Source organism: Elgaria multicarinata, chromosome 16, assembly GCF_023053635.1.
Source record: "Elgaria multicarinata webbii isolate HBS135686 ecotype San Diego chromosome 16, rElgMul1.1.pri, whole genome shotgun sequence".
Classification (NCBI taxonomy): Eukaryota; Metazoa; Chordata; class Lepidosauria; order Squamata; family Anguidae; genus Elgaria; species Elgaria multicarinata.
This window is the reverse complement of record NC_086186.1, coordinates 4624004-4643893: the sequence shown is the minus strand read 5'-3', so window position 1 is coordinate 4643893 and position 19890 is coordinate 4624004. Positions and strand designations below refer to the sequence as shown.

The window sequence follows — 19890 nt, the reverse complement described above, 5'->3', positions numbered from 1 at the left end:
TGGCGTTTCCCCCATCCAAGAATATCCAGGCTCTTGCAATCTATTAAGATTTGCAGAAAGGTCCCCTTGAGGGCATCATTATCCACAGAGCCCCATTTTTTGTCCACACGTGAAAGGCTATCTCTTGTGTCACTCCCAAGCTGTGGAATTCATTCATTATTATTTATTACACTTACATAAGACGTGCCCTGACGCTGGATCAGACCAAGGGTCCATCTAGTCCAGCACGCAAGCAGGACACGGTGCAACAGCACCCTCCCGCCCATGTTCCCCAGCAACTGGTGCACACAGGCTTACTGCCTCGAATACTGGAGATAGCACACAACCATCAGGGCTAGTAGGCTTTTGCCTCCAGGAATTTATCCAACCCCCTTTAAAGCCATCCAGATTGGTGGCCATCACTACATCTTGTGGTAGTGAGTTCCACATCCCACCATTATTTCTCTTTCAAGGACCCCAAGGTGGCTTATATGATCCTCCTCTTCTCCATTTTATCCTCACAGTAACCCTGTGTGGTAACTTAGGCTGAGAGTCACTGACTGGCTCAGAGTCACCCAGTGAGCTTCCATGTCTGAATGGGGACTAGAACCTGGATCTCCCGACTCCCAGTCCAACACTCTAACCATAGAATCATAGAATCATAGAATAGTAGAGTTGGAAGGGGCCTATAAGGCCATCAAGTCCAACCCCCTGCTCAGTGCAGGAATCCACCCTAAAGCATCCCTGACACCATACCTAACCACTACACCATACTGGAATACGCCATGCAGAACTACAATTGGATACCACTCCCTTGACTTTTAGAACGGGGCTGAAGACACATCTATTTTAATCTAGCCTTTTAAATTATGTAGTTGTTCTAATGTTTTACTGGGTTCTGTCCCTCCACACTAATTCTTTTCAAGTTTTATTGTTTTTAATCCCTCTGTACTGCCTTGATGGCTTTTTAGCAAATAAGGCAATATTGAAATGTTAATAATAATGAATGAATGAATGAATGAATGAATAAATAAGTAAATAAACTTAAATAGCAGTTGCTTAATCCCTTATCTGGGATTGTTTGCATTCATCTCTGAAATGTGAACATTCTCAACATTTTGGATATCCAAAAACAGCCCCCCCCTCCATCTTGTTAAAAGTGATGCAACTTCTTTTCTCATGTCTGAAAAGGTATTTGCTTGGCCTTATTGGCTGAGGGTTTTAGACCAAAGAATCAGGGTTATAAATCAATATATGATGTTTCTTAGCTACTTCCACTAGAATTGTCAGTAGCAGCTGGCAAGGCACACATTCTAAGCAGAAAGATAAATACCAAGGGAAATTTAGCTTGGCTTCCCATATATTTAAGTCAACAAGACAAAATAGATTACACAGTACAGACCTATCCTGCACTGCAGTGAGTTTGGGATAGAAATCTCACCCAAGAACAATTGCTCCTGGTTAAAAACTCTGAGCTTTCTTGTTATATGTTTGCATTATATAGATTTTTAAAAGGGTTGGGCGAAAATAGTTTACAGACAGCATCTCATGATAGATGGAGCATTTTAAAGGCATTTTACTGATGTCTCTTGGGAGTGAAAGTCACAGATTCTGATAGGAGATGTCGCAAAATTACCAATTAGCTCCTTGAGTTTCTTTCTTTTCCAGACTGCTTGGTTTGGAGAAACTTGCTTAACAGTGCAATCTAACACATGCCTACTCAGAAATGAGCCCCACTGAGCTGAATGGGGCTTGCTCCCAGTTAAGTGGACATAGGATTGCAGCCTAATGACCTGGAAATAAACTCAATGAGATTTACTTCTGAGTAATGCTTGCTCTGTTAGGTTAATTAGCTCTGGTGTGTGTGCTTAAGCGTATATTACTGACCTTCTTCAAAGCGTTTCCTCCTTCAAAACTTTTCATTTGCATTTCAAAACTTCTTGGGTTGGATCCAAAGGAAAGGTTGGTGCTAAAGGTGCCCTTCCCTGAGGAAAAAGAGTCTTCCATGGAAGTTGCCTTCTGTGCATTGAAGGATTTGTTCTCTGAGTGGAATGGAATGTTTTAGATCCAATCCATTGTTTTTTCTTTTTCTACGGGCTTCTCTACACTTTTTTAAAAATTGCGCTGTCTTACCATGGCTACCATAAGTGAGGAATCACAAGCGCACTATAAATGCCTTGTGTAGAAAAAAAAACTCTTAATAATCAAAGCAACAGATTACAGATTAAATGTCTGCTGGAAGAGGAAGGTCTTAACCTGGCATAGTGTTTTTTAGGGAAATGTTTGGTATTTTGAGAAATGGTGGAATAAAATGCTAGTATAGTTGCACAGTTGTGCTGTACTGCAGTGCCACCTAAAGGTTATGTAGAAGAACATATAGCAAGGCAGAGAAGCAAAATACCCAGGAAAATGTTTGTATAGGAAGCGATCTTAATCCCACAAACAATCCAGAAGCAGAACCCACAGTAAAGTGGCTTAAAAGCCTTTTCTAGAAAAGCCTTGGCTGTTTTTAAACACACACACAGTTTTAAAAGCTTTAATACTATATTGATATTTTTATTACTGTATTTATTGTTTTAATTGTTAACTTATTGATATTGGTATTATTTTTTAACTGAAAAATACCCTCAAGACATTTGCCAGAAGGGTGCTTTATAAATGTAAAAAACAAATACATACATAAATGTAATAAATAAATGCGGACTACTGCATTGGATACTTATTCAATGAAAATAATGTTTAAAAACCCTCCCATTGGCCCATGAGAATGGCGAAGGGATGATGAATATGGCAGCCCAAAGCTCTGTAAGGCACTAAGTTTGAGAAGGCTACATTAAAACACTGATCAGTTGCAAGGGTGAAATATTCCTACCCAAAAGTGGGGCATAAACAAGCTTTCAAAACAGCTTTGATCTTTGACTTATAGAAAACTGAGTGTACAGTAGGAGGAAATACCCTTGGCTGGTGATGTAACCTCTAATGGGTAAACAATGTACAAATCCAGGCATTTAAAAACTTGTATATTTCACCAGCACAAGACACTTACACGTTCTGTTTTCTAGCTTTCTCCTCTGCATCTGTTCTGTACCAGGGATAGCGCTGCCTTGATAGAAGCGAAGCTTACCTTTAAGACCCCTGTGTTTTTAAACCGATTTGGCACATTCATGCAACTTTAAAACAGTAACAACCTCAAACCCCCCAAAATACCTTAGGGACAAATGAGACGTGATGGGAGCAGTTTTGTGTGCTTTCTGTTTACTGGGAAGTAAGTCTTGTTTGAACTCGCTGAAGCTGACTTCCAAGTAAACATTCAGAGGATTGCGGGGGTGATAAACAGATCCAAACTTATTCATAGTTCAGAATTAGAATTTTCTTGGCACAGGATTTGGAATCCTTCGAGCAGGTCTGGTCCTGACCTTCCTCTTGAGTTAAAGAGAGGCTTCAAATGCTGCTTTGCTGTTTTTAGTCAATTACAAGCCATGTTTGTCCTGGGCAGAGAACTAAGTCCAATGTTATCTGGCAGATAATGTCACGTTTCTACAACAAACAGGTTGTGCTCCCGTTGTAAGCTTTACCAAACGGCGCACATGGTGGTTTAGCAGATACGTGCCGGCTTTCCCCAGCCATCTTCCAGTTATCTGATTGGTTGACAGGAACGGATAATGTCTTATCTGTGAGAAGCGATGCTGTAATGCTTCATGTCGGTGCTTTGCCCTTTGAATGCTCTGCTGGTTGTAAGCTTCCAGGCACCAAAAGCTGAGTCTGTGGACGTAGATTCTGTCTTAGCGTGGAATCAGGCGGGATCTTTTAAAGTTCATATGTTTGTATTTTGGAATTCTTTTAGGCTGTGTTGGATTGGATTGACCGATTGCATTTTTGTTTTGTGTTATTGCTTCAACTGAGTGGTACCGTGCCTAAACCATTTATTTTATGAGGCATCTGATAAATATAATGTATATTAATAAAAGATGGTGTGTCTGTCATCGGTCCATCGGTGCCATAGGTCACTCTTTTCAGATAACACATGAGAAAGCCCTTTGAATCTTTCTGCCTCTCCCGAAAGATAGGTGTAAAAGTTGAGCTCGTGTTCAAATGAAGAAATGCATTCTTCAGCCTGGAATTTAATTTCAGCCAGAGAAAAATTCTGTGGTCCTAATGCTCACCCATTTTTGAGTTGAGCGTTGCAGGCCCCATGAAACTTATCTTCAAATCCTGGATGACTGCGAGGACTTTCAGACAGGAGGAAATTGTGTTTCCTTACCGTGGCTCTGCTTCCAGCTTCTCTTCTGCATTTGAAATGAGCTGAAATTACATGGAGAAGAGAGCAGCAACCATGCGGCTTGTACAGTTCAATGGGACAGCACCCTCTAGTGGCCGTTTTATAGCACAACTTTGCCTGCATGTGGCAAAAAATGCTGACATAATTCAGGAGGGTCAGATTATCTCAGGATTATTTTTTATTGCTAAAACCAAGAAAAGGATCAGGAAAAGTGCAGGAGGCTCATAGGGTTGTCAAAATGGCCTGCGGACATCCATGAGTGGCCAGTCATGAGTGTGCTATAAAAAATCATTAAAAAAACCTGCTGTGTGTGACTGACATCTCTATTGGTCATGACCGGATGTTGAAGTCTTTGATAAAGACTAGGGCTGTGCTCCGCTTCGATTCAGATCAGAGAAGCGATAGCGAGGCGGCCTGATTCGCCTCCGACAAAGGCAGAGACAGATTGGGTTGGGGGAGCTGCAGATTGAGATGAAGTGGATTGAGACCAAGCGGATCCTTCGCCTCGATCTGGAGCTCCAAAAAAAAAAGTAAGTGGGGGCTTACCTGGCGCTGCCGCAATCCGTGCAGCAACGGTGGCAGAACCAGGTAAAGGGCAGGGGGGAGGGCGGCTTACCTGGCTCCATTGTGGTCCGGCGGCGGCTTCAACTGTGGCTGAGGATTCAAACTGGAAGACCAGGCCGTGCTGTGGCCTGGTCTTATTTATTTATTTATTTATTACATTTTTATACCGCCCAATAGCCGAAGCTCTCTGGGCGGTTCACAAAAGTTCACAAAAGTCTTCCTGTTTGAGTCCGCAGCCTCAGTTGAAGTCACCGCCGGACTGTGACGGAGCCAGGTAAGTTGTGAGGGGGTAGAGGGGCCTTACCTGGTGCTGCTGTGGAGCTCTGCATCGGAACTGGAGCTCTGCAGTGGAGTGGAGGAGACCATAGGTGGATCAACACGGAGCAGAGCGGACCCAATCCGTAAGTTGCGGATTGGGAACCGGAGCAGATCGGGTGTGTGTGTGTGTCTGTGCACAGCCCTAATAAAGATGACTGTGTGAAGTTGGGCCCTTTGATTCCGAGGCATAACTTTTAAAAGCTGTGAGCTGCCCAAAGAGCTTGAGTATTTGGTGGTATACAAATATAATACAAATAAATAAAAGCCCTCTTAGGGTTGAGAAGCCCTTTGGAAAGTGTTCCATAAGAAATTCTCTTAAGTAATTTAATCTATCTTCATTTTTTACTTTGTTTTCCTCAGGATTTTTCTATAATCCACCCTGAGAATCTGACACACTGGAAGGCATCCGTTTGCTCCCAAACTCATTGCTTTAAGGGACAAGAACCATGCGAGACAATTTTAAAGGCTCTTTAAGGTGAGTGTGATGATGATGATGATGATGACGATGAGTCTTATATTCAAATCTTCTTGCAGGTCTTTATTAGGGGATACAAGTGTGCACAGAACTTTATCTAGGAATTAGAAATGAATTGGTAGTTTGTTTAGGTGGTTATTGCAATGTAATGAATTTACAGCTTGGAACTACCTTAATCAGAAACTTTTGGTATTCAGGGGCGGGGGGGGGGGGGAAGAAACGGAGAATCGAGGCATCATTGCACCAGCTCAGTTATCCAGTGTGAAATGAGTTCCAGGACAGTGTAGCGACTGAGTGGGGCACTATAAAAACGCACATAGATTAACATAAAGTTGTGGGCCATATCTCTCCTACGGGAGAGACAAAAATGCTTGCAGGGCAAGGAAGGTACACAGGGAATCAAACTTAGCTTTCATGAGCTAAGCCCTCAACGCTTTCTACCTGGATGGATGAATTTGCAACCAGAGAAGAAAGAAAAGGGTAGAAACTAGAGCATTGGGTGAAGTAGGGCTACTTCATTAATAATCTTTCAATTAATGTAACACACAAACAGGATCTGTGAGAAGATGGTGCAAGAAGAGACCATAAAGGTCCCACGGTTGAGTTGCCCAGGTTATATGGGCTGGCCATATTCTGCCAAGGGAAAAAGGCAGGCCTCAAACCCCTTAAGCCACACCTAAGGGTGTGTGTGTGTGTGTGTGTGTGTGTGTGTGTGTGTCCTAAATTGCTCCCTCTTGGGCCGGTGAGTGAGGTTAGCCTCAAAGGTTCTCCATAGCTTGCCCACTGGTACAGAGCCCTGAGTAGCAGGCCGGCCTTGGGAATAGCCAATTGCCCCAAAAGGTGCCTCAGGGGGCTCCCCAGTTTTCCTTACTGGAAGAGTTCCTGCCAAAGGGACCAGTTTACTGGAAGAGTTCCTGCCAAAGGGACCAGCTTATTAAGAGAGCTGCCCAAATCTCATAGAATCATAGAATCATAGAATAGCAGAGTTGGAAGGGGCCTACAAGGCCATCGAGTCCAACCCCCTGCTCAAGGCAGGAATCCACCTTAAAGCATCCCTGACAGATGGTTGTCCAGCTGCCTCTTGAAGGCCTCTAGGGTGGGAGAGCCCACAACCTCCCTAGGTAACTGGTTCCATTGTCGTACTGCTCTAACAGTCAGGAAGTTTTTCCTGATGTCCAGCCGGAATCTGGCTTCCTTTAACTTGAGCCCGTGATTCCGTGTCCTGCACTCTGGGAGGATTGAGAAGAGATCCTGGCCCTCCTCTGTGTGACAACCTTTTAAGTCTTTGAAGAGTGCTATCATGTCTCCCCTCAATCTTTTCTTCTCCAGGCTAAACATGCCCAGTTCTTTCAGTCTCTCTTCATAGGGCTTTGTTTCTAGACCCCTGATCATCCTGGTTGCCCTCCTCTGAACACGCTCCAGCTTGTCTGCATCCTTCTTGAATTGTGGAGCCCAGAACTGGACACAATACTCTAGATGAGGCCTAACCAGGGCCGAACAGAGAGGAACCAGCACCTCATGGGATTTGGAAGCTATACTTCTATTAATGCAGCCCAAAATAGCATTTGCCTTTCTTGCAGCCATATTGCACTGTTGGCTCATATTCAGCTTGCGATCTACAACAATTCCAAGATCCTTCTCGTTTGTAGTATTGCTGAGCCAAGTATCCCCCATCTTGTAACTGTGCCTTTGGTTTCTATTTCCTAAATGTAGAACTTGGCATTTATCCCTATTAAATTTCATTCTGTTGTTTTCAGCCCAGTACTCCAGCCTATCAAGATCACTTTGAAGTTTGTTTCTGTCTTCCAGGGTATTAGCTATCCCACCCAATTTTGTGTCATCTGCAAATTTGATCAGCGTTCCCTGCACCTCCTCGTCCAAATCATTAATAAAAATGTTGAAGAGCACTGGGCCCAGGACTGAGCCCTGCGGCACCCCACTCGTTGCCTCTGCCCAGTTTGAGAAGGTTCCATTGAGAAGTACTCTTTGAGTCCGATTCTGTAGCCAACTGTGGATCCACCTAATAGTTGTTCCTTCTAGCCCGCTTTTAGCTAGTTTGTTAATCAAAATATCATGGGGCACTTTGTCAAAAGCTTTGCTGAAGTCAAGATATATGACGTCCACAGCATTCCCACAGTCCACAGGGGAGGTTACCCGATCAAAAAATGAGATCAAATCAGTGCAAAGTAGGTGGGTAAACCTGTCCCAGAGGGCTGATGAGAGGGCAGATGAAATAGAAATCCTATTTGGCCCTCAGGAAGCACAACCAGCTAATCTTACATCCGAATGGAAAGAGGCCTGAGGAGGGGGCAGGATGTGATTTTAAGCTCAAGCTCCTCCCCCAGTGCCTGTGTGGCATGCGCCCCCCAACAGTGTGCCCCTGTCTGTTCCTTCCAGCTGCAAACATGTCCCCTGCCCACATCTGTTCTGGCCAAGTGTGAGGAGCAGAGCTGGGCCTCTTCAGACAACATGCTAAGCCGTGGTTAGGCTGCTAGCCCTCTTACAGCAAATGGCTAGTGATTGTGTTTAAACCATGGTTATGTAGCCGCCATCGTTAGGAATGGTTCACATGACACGCTAAGCCATAACGTTTAGTTTAAAATGCTTAACCACCTTGGCTTAGCCTGTCGTCTGAACAGGGTCACTGTTAGTTTCACTTTCTTCCACGTGTTTTTCTTTTAAAATGAACATCTCACGTTCTTTCTATCCAATTTATTTATTTATTGAGTTTTTATACCGCCCAATAGCTGAAGCTATTAGAAAGAAATTTGTGAATTTTGTTAAGTTCATATAAAAAATACAAACTGAACTGAATTCTCACCCATCCCTACACAGAAGTAAGTGCTTCTGTGTTCAAAGGCGCTTTCTCCCTAGTAAATTTGTTTAGGGTTACAGCTGTAGTATGTTTTGTTGTGGGTGTGGGTGGTACTTTCCAGATCTGTAAATTGAATTAAAAGGCGACATTGGCTAGAAGTGAAAGTACTTTCTATTGTTGCTTTCTGCAACAAAAGACATTGGAAGTATTAGCAAGCATTTACAAATGACACGTCCCAGATTAAGAGACATTCTTGGTGTTGCTTATGAAAACATCCTCTGTTTTGGCTGTGAGACCCAACCATGTTCCATTCCAAGGTGTCGTGGTGATTCTAATTTATCCTCCAGTCTTACTTGGCTCCACTTTATGGCTCCCCTCCCCTTTGTATCTTAAAGTTGCCAGCCTGTAGCTAAACCCCGTGGAATAAGAAGAATCTATTTTTGTAAGGCTGGGAAGGAAACTCAGCTAAAAAACAAAACAGATCAGAACTTGGGCAAAGCATGCAAAATGCTTAAAATCCAGCCAAAGCAAACTATCACTTGACAAACATATAATAATAAATTTTTTTGGGTAGGGAAAAAAAATCCCAACACACTAAATTCAAGTGAGGAGATTTACGTCAGCAAAGGGCTCAAAGATTCTTGCCTCTGTGTTTGGAACAGAAAGTTGATAAGAGCTTTGCAATTTGAGTCAACCAGTCATACACCCAGGACAAGCGGGGAAACTCGCGGGGAAACTCGTTTCCTCGTCCAGTTGGGTTGCTTTCCTTACACACACACACACACACACACACACACCCACACCCACCCACCCACCCACCCTGATTATAATGTTCTCTTTGGGAAAAGGTTGGGATAGGCTTGGCACGGAATAATCGCCCAAATCCTAAGGACCCCTACTCTTTGGAGTGAAAACTTTTAATCTGTCGAGTAACTTGCTTTGAAGATTAAGGTCCCCAGAATGGCAGCCCCTGTGTGGGATTGTTCATAGAATGTATTCATGGAAAGACATGATGCTGCACCCTGATTAGTAAGCCCTGTCCCCATTTCCCCCCCTTTGAACTGCAAGTAGGAAAACCATTTTCCTCCCGCAAACTTTCTGCTGAGTGATGGGGAGGGTGTGTGTGTGTGCGCGCGCATGCACATGTGAGGGAACATGGAAGCTAAAAAGAAATGCTCAGAGTGGGGCAGTTTAGCCTGCTAAATTTATAGAACATCTCCTGCATATACTCAGATCCACCAAGGCTCATTGCTCACCCCCCCCCCCACCCATTACACATTGTTGAAGACTCTGCTCCATCAGGCTGTCTTTCTCTGATTTAACAGCCAAGACAGGGCGTGTTCCTTCAGCTAAGCACATGCCAGGACAGCACAATTATCCTACAATTAGTGTGGCAGCTTATGCATCGTCCAGCAAGTGGACATAGAGGATGTACATTTGCATAACATTTACATAAGCTAAGAATTAGGCATAGAAAAGATTATTATAATTTAAATGCATCTAACAGCGCTGACTGTTGCCGGGGAATTTCAATGGCTTTTCCACTTGATTTTGATGGTTCTTTAAACCTGACTTGGACTGGACAGTTAAAGGACTGTCCCCTATAAAGCAGAGCACATGGCTAACCCTAAGGTTTATGGAAGCACATTGCAGCCCACCTTGAGCACTAAGGATTGGGAGGTTTAGAATTCCAAACAAATAAAACCAAGTGTTGCATTTGAAGCACGGAGAAGCAACCTCCCGTCATACGCTGTTGACGATGCTGCTGCTGTTGCTCCCATTAAGACATTCACAGCTCTTTGAGGGTGTCCCAGAAGGACTGAAGTTGTGGTCTTTGTAATCTATTTGGGAGATTTGATGAGATTCCAGTGGGTAATTTCAAATCAGAAAAGCGCTGGGATTCACCCCTGCCTAGATGTTGTTTCCTGTCTGACCCGAAAGCCCAGATGTGTGGTCTGTGGTTGCTTAGTGGTGATACAAAACATAACTGAATGCTTCTGCTCAGATGATCCAACATCAAGTTGCTTGTATTTTTTTTTCTTGACGCTTGAAACTCAGAGAAAACTCTTTGCTCCTGCAGGCTCCTCAGTTCCATAGTGGTGCTTGGATTTCAGCTAGTGATTCCACAGCCCTCCATCGACCACAGAAAGGTAAGTGACAGAAACAAACAATATCATCTGGACCTTAATAAATATTGAGCTTTTGCATGATGAGTGTGTATTTTGGGTGTGGGCACTGGGTTGTTATGTACCTATGATGCCATTTAGGAAAATTAGGAAGACCTGATATAGTAATCCATCGTGGGTTAATTCACCTGTGGGGTTCTATGATAGGTGCTGGCCGCCAATTTGCATGAACGAGTTGTGTTGGGTGTGCATCACGGCTTGTCATGTCATGCAAACCTGGTGTGAGTGGGTTGTTAGGATGGCTAACAAACTACTCACAAACCTAGAACAGGACATGGGTTGTGGGTGGTTTGTTAACCATGCCATCAACCCATCCTTGTTGGGTTTGCATGACACAACAAGCTGTGGTCCCCCACCCTCACAGCTTCCATATGCAAAATGGCAGAACCCCATGGAGGAGCTAACTCATCCTGGCTTGTGATGATATATGAACAGACACTTAGAATGCTTGGTGATTACTAGTTGTTCAGAATTGAATTGGAATTAGCAGATTGGATGGTGGTCTGATGGACAGAAGAGACGGTGTGTGTTTCCAGCCTTTAACGAAAATATTACTGAAAGGAAAGCTCACATCTTGTGTCTTTCTTTTCTGACTGCCTTTCCATTTGGGTTGTGCCGAATCCTTGTAACAGGCATTCTCGCAGACCTTCCTGTGGTAAATCCATTTCTGGGCTGTGTTGCTTCAGGACACAGATGGGGTACTGCATGACCAAATGCGTTTTCCAAGATATATTAAAAAAAATAATCCTTGTATATCACAAATGAGAAGTCAAGGTGAAGGGTTCTTGCTTAGCCCTCTCCCTGACATGCTAGGATTTTCTTTTAATGTGTGGGGATTTGTGCATGTGCATGTGTGTCTGTAAGCACATTTAATCTCATTAGCCTCCACCAGAAGTCCAGGAAGTCTTTGTAATGAACTGTTCTTTTGTAGACCCTCTGAAGAAATCAGTCATTAGGGTCTCCGTGGTTTTGCTCATTGCCCATGGGGCTGCTCTGAAAAATATTAGTGAAGGCCTGCTCTGGTAAAGAGAATCTAAAGCAGCCTCCCCAACCTGGTGCACTCCAGACGTTTGGAGCTACAACTCCCATCAACCCCACCCAACGTGGCCAGTGGACAGAGATGATGGGGTTTGTAAAAGACATGTATAGGTGCCATTCTTTTGCCCACCATTGCCCCACCCCTCGCAGAGCTAGTAGAGGCTTTGAGGTGTGGGTGGGTGTGACTTGACATTGACGGAAGGGCCGTTACAGAGGGGGAAAGGGTTAAATACACTCTTCCCTCCAGTATCAGAGGCAGTAAGCCAATATACACCAGTTGCTGGGGAACATGGACAGGAGGGTGCTGTTTCTCCATGTCCTGCCTGTGGGTCCCTGGTCAACAGCTGGTTGGCCACTGCATGAACAGAGTGCTGGACTAGATGGTCTGATCCAGCATCAAGGCTATTCTGACATTCTTATGTTTTTTTCAGCATAGAATTGTACAGCTGCTAATTAGCAAAACAAAAATGACAAGAGTCTTAATCATGGATCTCCAAGTTTTCTGTCTGGTTTGGCCCAAAGGCAGACTAAAAAAAGGTGCCTTCTGAGCATTGTGTTAGATCGGTCACTGTCATTTGCATTTCGTGGCTGGGGAACTGAGGCAGGAGTCTATGGCAGTGGCGAAATTAGCACCGCCCAGCTCCCCCAGAGTTCTGTATCCCTGCTGGCTCTTAAATGAAGTGGAGATCAGCTTGCGAACTTATCCTCGGCACAAATTCCATTTCAGTTTGATCTTTGGGCGCAGCCTTGCAATAACACCCTGATCTGGTCGTTAATCCCACGAGATGAATGTAAATCCCTCCTCCCCCAATCCTGAAGAATCCACCTATTGTGGACGACTGAAAGGCATTCGTGTCCTGAGGCCCGGCGAGATCCACAGTGGCTTTCATCTCTGCTGGAGGAGGAAAAAAGAAAGAAAACAGAATGCCATAAGCATGTGCTAACTACTGAGAAATGTAGCATTTCCTTTGGGAGGCCCCTGCGCCTTGGATTGACAGGTCCATTGTTTGGGGAAGAATGCGGCTGTCGCACTAAGGTGCCCGGCGTTTTCTGTGTAGAAAACAGGGTCACCAGCAACTTAACAGCATAAAGTTCCAAAAAAAACCGTGCCCGGTCCTGATGTGCTCCCTTTTGCATTGGCTGGTCTGGCCCCGGGGCCCCTCAGAACATGTCGCTATCTAAATAATTGCATTGTTTGTCCAAGGCGAGCATGCTTCCCTTTTCAGGACTGGGGTTGTTATTTATCCTGGCCTTCTCAACTGCCATCCCGGGTGAGAACAGCGTGATTAAGCTCCCATATAAACCAACGACCGACAACAACTACACCCTGCTATTAAAGGAAACAGAGCGAGAGGGAAAACAATCACTTCATTCTAAGCTCCAGAATGAAGTGCAATAAAATGAAACACTTTCTTTGGGTTATGTCGGAATTAACGACAACAGCAACGACGGAAGGCCATCGCGAGTGGGGAGGGGCGTTCTGCATTCGTTTCAAAGGCCTGGCATTAGGAGGACATTTTTTCCGCGTCTCGGAAGCGCCGTTGGCGACCACCTTGAAATGGTCCATTTTGCTGGAAACAAGGGAGGCCCTGAATTCCCACAAGGAAAGTTCCGTCCTGGTTGCTGGGTCTGGAGGGCCACCCTGGGCATTCGTGTTACAGGACAGGATTTTATTGACGTCAAGCTGAATGGTCAGAATGGAGGTGCCGGCTCATTAAACTTTGCAAGACCCTGGTCAGCAGATGGACAAGAAAGCTGCTGTTTCTGCTCCCTGAGGCTAAGACAGCCCTCTTTCTAATGAAGTGTGAGTTTCGCACTGGCCAGCCCTACCATGCAGCAAGGTGAAGTGTGCTGCTTCAGGGGGTGGAATGACAGGGGGGCAGGGAGGCATTTTTCTCCCTCTCTCTTAATACAAGAACCCAAAGGGGGTCATCCTGTGAAGCTGAATGGTGGGCGATTCAGAATGAGTTCAAGGTTGGGTTCTCTACGCTCAAATTGCTTAACGATTCATGGCCAGTAATTTTATTTGCCGGCTGCAGGGTGGACAAAACGATTGTTCATAAATCAATTGAAAGAACAACTCTCTTCAGCCCTGACAATGAGATTCCTAGCTCTGAAGTAATTGGAAATCGATAAAACTGACCCATAGAAACGTTAATAGAAAAAGCGTGCAGGGTTTTGGGTTTTAAACCGAACTAGGATCTGCACTGACTCAATGAGACTCTTGTGCTGCTTTAACAGAATGGATTTGAGTAGAACCAGCTTTGTTCCTTGAAGTGACACCTCCCCCACTGTCCGCCCCACAGCACATGTGCTTTCCCTTAGGTTTCAAGCAAGGCAAGTATGTAAGTTCTTAAGGATCAGAGGGTTCAGATTTTGGTGAAGGAAATTCTAGGATTCCTCTGTGTGCACCTTGCACATCTGTTTTTGCTCTGCAAGGTAAGCGCAGGAAATATAATCAGACTGCGAGGCTTGGAGAGTTGACTGAATGTTCCATTAAGATATTTGTAAATACTTTGATATTTCCTTATGATATTTCCTTATGAAGTGAAAGCAAAAAAAACCCAAAACCCCAAAACCCTGCAATGCAAAGGGTGGAAATCAATTTAATTTCCACTTGCCTGTCCCTGGACACCCATAACACATAATTCCTGACTTTATGGAGGATTTATTTCTGTGTGTGTTTGTGTGCATGTTTGATTATATATTTATTTAAACCATTTTTCGACCCTGCCTTTTGTTTAAGAAATTTCAAAATGTTTTGGCATAGATATGAATTAATAGCTTGAGTATTGCTGACTTGTCTTTAATTGCGATCTACGAAACAATATGAAAGTAGCACAGCAGTGTTAAAAGCAGCAGAATAACAGTATCAGCCATTAAAGGATAATTAAGGGTGCAATTTGATGCTTGTTTAGAAAGAAAGAAATCCTTCCAAATGCCAGCCTGTTGGCTGGGGGCCCCTGCAAATTGTAGGATTTTCTCTCTCTCTAAACATGCATAGGATTGTGCCCTAACAGGTCACGCTTGCTCTCTGGGCTCAAGCTCAAGTAGAAAAATATCATTGCCCTACAATCATGTTCTCAACCTCATCAGCTGCACTTGCACGAAATATATTGCACAATCCCTTGGTGTTCATGCATATGTGTTTTGTGTACTTGCATGCGCTAGAGGCAAACTCTCCTCCCACCTTTAGGGATTGAACTTCTAGAGCAAGTTTCCTCAACTTGGGGCACTCCAGATGTTTGGGGCTGCAATTTCCATTGACGCCAGGCAGCATGGGATTTGTAGTGCAAAACATCTGGAGGGCGTCTGGTTGGGAAAAGCTGTTCTAGAGACTCAATGGTGCAGAGGCGGGGGGGGAAATGAATAATAAAAACTCTACCAACTCATGTGAACCACATTATTAATCAAGGTTCCCCAAAAGTAAAATAAATAAATAAATGAAAGCAGTGATTTATGAGGGACACGTACCAGAAAACCAGAACTGCCCCTGGCAAAATAGGAAGGGATGGTGTGTAGGCAACTGTGCTCAGCTTCGTTTCTTTGGATGCAAGACTCAGTTTCTGAAACGCCAAACCCACAATGGCTTTATTGTTTGGCATGGAGGACTAGGCTTGGAGGAAGAGTCTGAAGCTCTGGATGCTTGAAAATCTGGGTGAAATTCGTTCAGGGTGGTTTGCCCTCTGAAGTGTTTAGATAACGCTGAAGCCCCTTCAGATGTGGCCGGTGTCACTTGTGGGGCCTGCCAGGCTTTCCAGGCCTTGCTGACCTCCACAGTCCTTTGTGGACACAAAGATCTTCTATTTCCCAGGCATTGAGGTCTCTTAAGCTTCCTTCACACAGATGTGCAGGCAGGGTTATTATTATTATTATTGGGTTGGTTTAAAAAAAAAAATGTACAAAGAGCAGAAACCCAGATCAATTAAAGCATCATCATCCGTGCTTTCCACATTTTATTTATTTATTTAAATAAATAAATAAAATTCTATACAGAATTTTATGCATTTCTATACAGCCCAATAGCCGGAGCTCTCTGGGCGGTTCACAAAAATTAAAACCATTCAAAGTATAAAACTAACAGTATAAAAACATGATATAAAATACAATATAAAAGCTCAACCAGATAAAAACAGCAGCAATGCAAAATTACAAATTTAAAACAGCAAAGTTAACATTAATTTATAGACTGTTAAAACACCAGGAGAATAAAAAGGTCTTCACCTGGAGTCTAAAGGCATATCATGTAGGTGCCAAGCGAACCTCCTTAGGGAGCTCATTCCACAGCCAGGGTGCCACAGCAGAGAAGGCTCTGCTCCTGGTAGCCATCTGCCACACTTCCTTTGGCAGGGGCACATAGTAAAACTCATTACGGGGGTGATTTAAAGCATTCCAGAAATGAGGTAGTAGGCAATATAGGGTGTATCAAACTGGCCACGCCTCTCTTGACATCAGAATATAGTGACTATACCTGCTGTGTGTAGTCGCCATATTTTGATCAATACTTTTGCCAGTTGGCTGATCTCTGCACCTCATCTTCCAGCCAGTGGTGTTCCCAGATCTGTTAATTACCTGTAACTAAACTGCATTTCCCAGCTTGCAAGAGGCAATATCATCAAAAAGGTTTGGGATTAGAGTAACTGAAGGACCACTTACACCAATATGTACCTGCCTGAGTCTTAAGATAGGTGTCAAAAGCTTATCTTAAGGGATGGATGAGTCAGGACGTCAAGTGGCGTGGCTACCCAAGAGCCATGGGTATAAATCGTTCTTCTTCAACTTCAACTGTCCTGTCTACGCAACTCATTGTTCCAACTTGGTTTGGTGCTCCTTTGCTCAGTTACTAGAATCCTGTGGTTTTGTCCTTTTTTGTGCTTTCCAGATAGTCCCAATGGAATATCCTACCTCCATGTTTGTGTAATTATTTGTTCATCCACTGACTGTGTGAAATGAGCTCTTTTGGGGCCTGGCATGATTACCTCCCCAGATATTCCCGAGATCATTAACCAGTCAAGGACTCAACCCATGAGTGTGGTTAGTGGCGTGCACACACCCAAAAGCTAACATAACAACTGGGTATGTTTAGCCTGGAAAAGAGAAGATTGAAGGGAGACATGATAGCACTCTTCAAATACTTAAAAGGTTGTCACACAGAGGAGGGCCAGGATCTCTTCTCAATCCTCCCAGAGTGCAGGACATGGAATAACGGGCTCAAGTTAGAGGAAGTCAGATTCCGGCTGGACATCAGGAAAAACTTCCTAACTGTTAGAGCAGTACGACAATGGAACCAGTTACCTAGGGAGGTTGTGGGCTCTCCCACCCTAGAGGCATTCAAGAGGCAGCTGGACAACCATCTGTCAGGGATGCTTTAGGGTGGATTCCTGCATTGAGCGGGGGTTGGACTCGATGGCCTTGTAGGCCCCTTCCAACTCTACTATTCTATGATTCTCTCTATGAAGACTTTGGATGAACACATTGATATGCTAGTCTCTATTCCTTGACCACGTTCAACATCATGTCAGCGCATTAGCATTTCTGAGCCCTTATTACATATTCAGTTTCTTGTACAACCAGTTAGTTTTGGAATAATTGTGGCGTCTAATTCTAGCGATATTTCCTCCTCAGGGGCGTTTTTGCATCATGAAGTTTCAACAACTGTAGACCAAGTCCCAAGACATGGATCTTGTTTCCTCCATGTCTAATGGAAGTGGCATTAGAATTTATACAGCAATTTAAATAGTGTTTGAGCTGCTGTTTTGGGTGGAATGTCTGGATGAGGGCCCTAGCGCCAACGTGCATATTTGGGGGAAATTGATGAATGTCTTGAGAAATTATTTATTTATTATTCCCCCTTCAGCATCATCTTAAATCAACCCACTAAGGGCATAATTCAGAAAGCTTAAGTGTGACCTTGTTGAGTGAAAATTAACACAATCTTTTCCTATTGGAGGTTTTGAGTGTGTGTGTAATCATAACAACATACCACGTCAGCAAATAAACAGGCAAAGTTGAATTAATGGTGGTTTATTCAAAAATCTGTAAAGGAATTCAAATTTCATAGGTCTGCTTAACATTTAACCTCCACTTCCTATCTCTCTCTACTCCAACACACCCTGCAAATTCAAAACCTCAGTTGTCTGGAAAATATATAGGGAACAGTTTGGGAAAGCAGCCGTGGGAGGATGCCCCCTCGAGAGCAGGGTTACAGAACATTAGGCCTGGGGCTGCAATCCTGCCTTCTGGGTTTCCCTTTTCCCCAAGCACTGATAGTTTGGTCGACTCCTGGCTTTTGTGCAGTTTTTTTCCCATTCTGAAAAGTTGAAGGGCTTCTCCTAAGGCTTGGGTGCTGGTGGTAAGAGCTTTAAGCAAAACCATGCTGGGATTTTGGGCCCCGCCCCTTTTACTTTTAGCTCCTCCCTCCACTGGAATATGGCCTCTGAGACCTTTTCTGGAATGGAATGTGGCCCCCGGGCTGAAAGGAGCTTTGCATTCTTGCCCTGGAGCAGAAACAGGCAACTTGGTGCCCCATTGATGTTTTGGGCTACAACCCTCATAACCCCTTGCCAACATGGCCAACGGCCAGGTGTCATAGTAGCTGTAGCTCAAAACATCCAGAGGCTGCCTCCCCATGATCTCGATGCAGAGAAGCTCCGACTTCACAGTGCCAATCCGTGTCTACAAGTGTGCAATAGCCAGAGCTGTATGTGTGTGTATTGCCCAGGGATGGGTAACCTCAAGAGGTCTGGGGGCCATTTTTGCCCTATGTGCTGCACCTCCCTATATCCTAAATAAATAAATAAATAAATAAATAAATAAATAAATATGGTGTCTGAAGTGGCTAGGGAGCTCCAAAAAGGGGTGAAAAGGACTTAAAATTGGCTGTTCCAGGTGCCATTTTGTTTTTTTAAAAAGACCTTTTACAATTTTGGGGGGCAGCAGGGAGTGGCTAACAGCCCCCAATATCTGCAACCAGTACTGTTTTGTGACCAGTTGGCTCTTCTCTTTTCCAGCAGCTGCCTTAGAGGGGGAGGTGAGATAACAAGGCCTCCTCCATCGGCCTGGCCATGCTGGATCAGACCAAGGGTCCATCTAGACCAGCATTTTGTTCACACAGTGGCCAGCCAGTTGCCTTTGAGAAACCGACAAGTAGGACATGAGTGCAAAGAACAGCACCCTCCCCTTCACGTTCCCCAGCAACATTTAGGACAATGTATTCAAGCATGTATTTAAATGCAATCTTTCATACAGTGTTCAACTGGGATTGATGCAGAAACATGGCAGACCGAATTGATGGGTGAGCATGTACAATAGTGACACAACTGGACATAGACCGGTTCACCCATTCCCAGGCCTCTCTGTCCCTCTTCCAAGTTGTATCATGTCTATTAAACTGTGAGCCATTATATTAAACTGTCAGGCACCTTGAGTGCATTGACAGAAAGGCCCTACATACGTGTAGTAAATAGATAGACAATGTATAAATCATGGTGCTTCTAGGTCCTTGGCAATCCCATTGGTCTCCTCAGGCCAGTTTAGGCTTGATTGGTAGCCCCTCTTGAGATCTCCTTGGGAGGTGCAGCTTGTGTGAATCGGTGGCTCCGTGGTGGGGAGACTGTGGCGGTAAGTGCACGGCTGCTGTTGCCGCCACGGTGGAACAGTTTCAAGTCACTGCCAAAGAGAGTTCAAACAGTTATCTTCCACTTTCCACATTTTGGCATCCTTGTCTCCAAAGTGATTAATTCTCTTGACTTCAGAGTCTCTTCCAGCTTTGGCAGTGAAGCTTGCAAATTCCTTTAACCCACACAGTTGACAAACTGCCTGTGTATTAAATAAGTCATTGCATACTGAGCGAAGAGGTGAAATTACCGGCAACCCTAACACCATCCCCAAATGCTTGTATATCGGCATCCTCAGTTGTATTGTCTGGTGGCCAAAAACGTTGCGCGTTTCAGACTTGCCCTTGCAGAGGTCATTAGGATAATATTATCTAATACTCCCATAGTGATAAACATATTGTTCAGCTCCCTCTGGATGAGTGAGTTGCCCATGATTTACAGGAAGTTTGTCCCCATTTATTTAATGTTCCTATTTACAGCTATATGAACATGCACGTGCTCCTGCTCCATGTATGAGTTTAGTAACTCTTGATGCTGTTAGCCTCTCCCTGGGTCAAAGCTTTTGCCTTCAAGACTATGGTCTCCTTGACAGATGAATATCTTTTGAAACAATGCCTTCT

General features: G+C 44.2%; 2 protein-coding genes across 2 annotated transcripts in view; both read left to right on the top strand.

Annotated features, from left to right (window-relative positions):
• The window catches only part of TARS3 (threonyl-tRNA synthetase 3), a 556255-nt gene that overhangs the window by 165754 nt on the left and 370611 nt on the right, over positions 1–19890 (top strand). The window lies entirely within an intron of this gene.
• THSD4 (thrombospondin type 1 domain containing 4) overlaps positions 1–19890 on the top strand; it is a 387535-nt gene that overhangs the window by 12931 nt on the left and 354714 nt on the right. The window contains exons 2-3 of the mRNA XM_063142589.1: positions 5501–5615; positions 10511–10580. Of these exons, the coding sequence (XP_062998659.1) occupies positions 5587–5615; positions 10511–10580 (99 nt within the window). The 5' untranslated portion in view covers positions 5501–5586. The remainder of the gene's footprint in view (positions 1–5500; positions 5616–10510; positions 10581–19890) is intronic.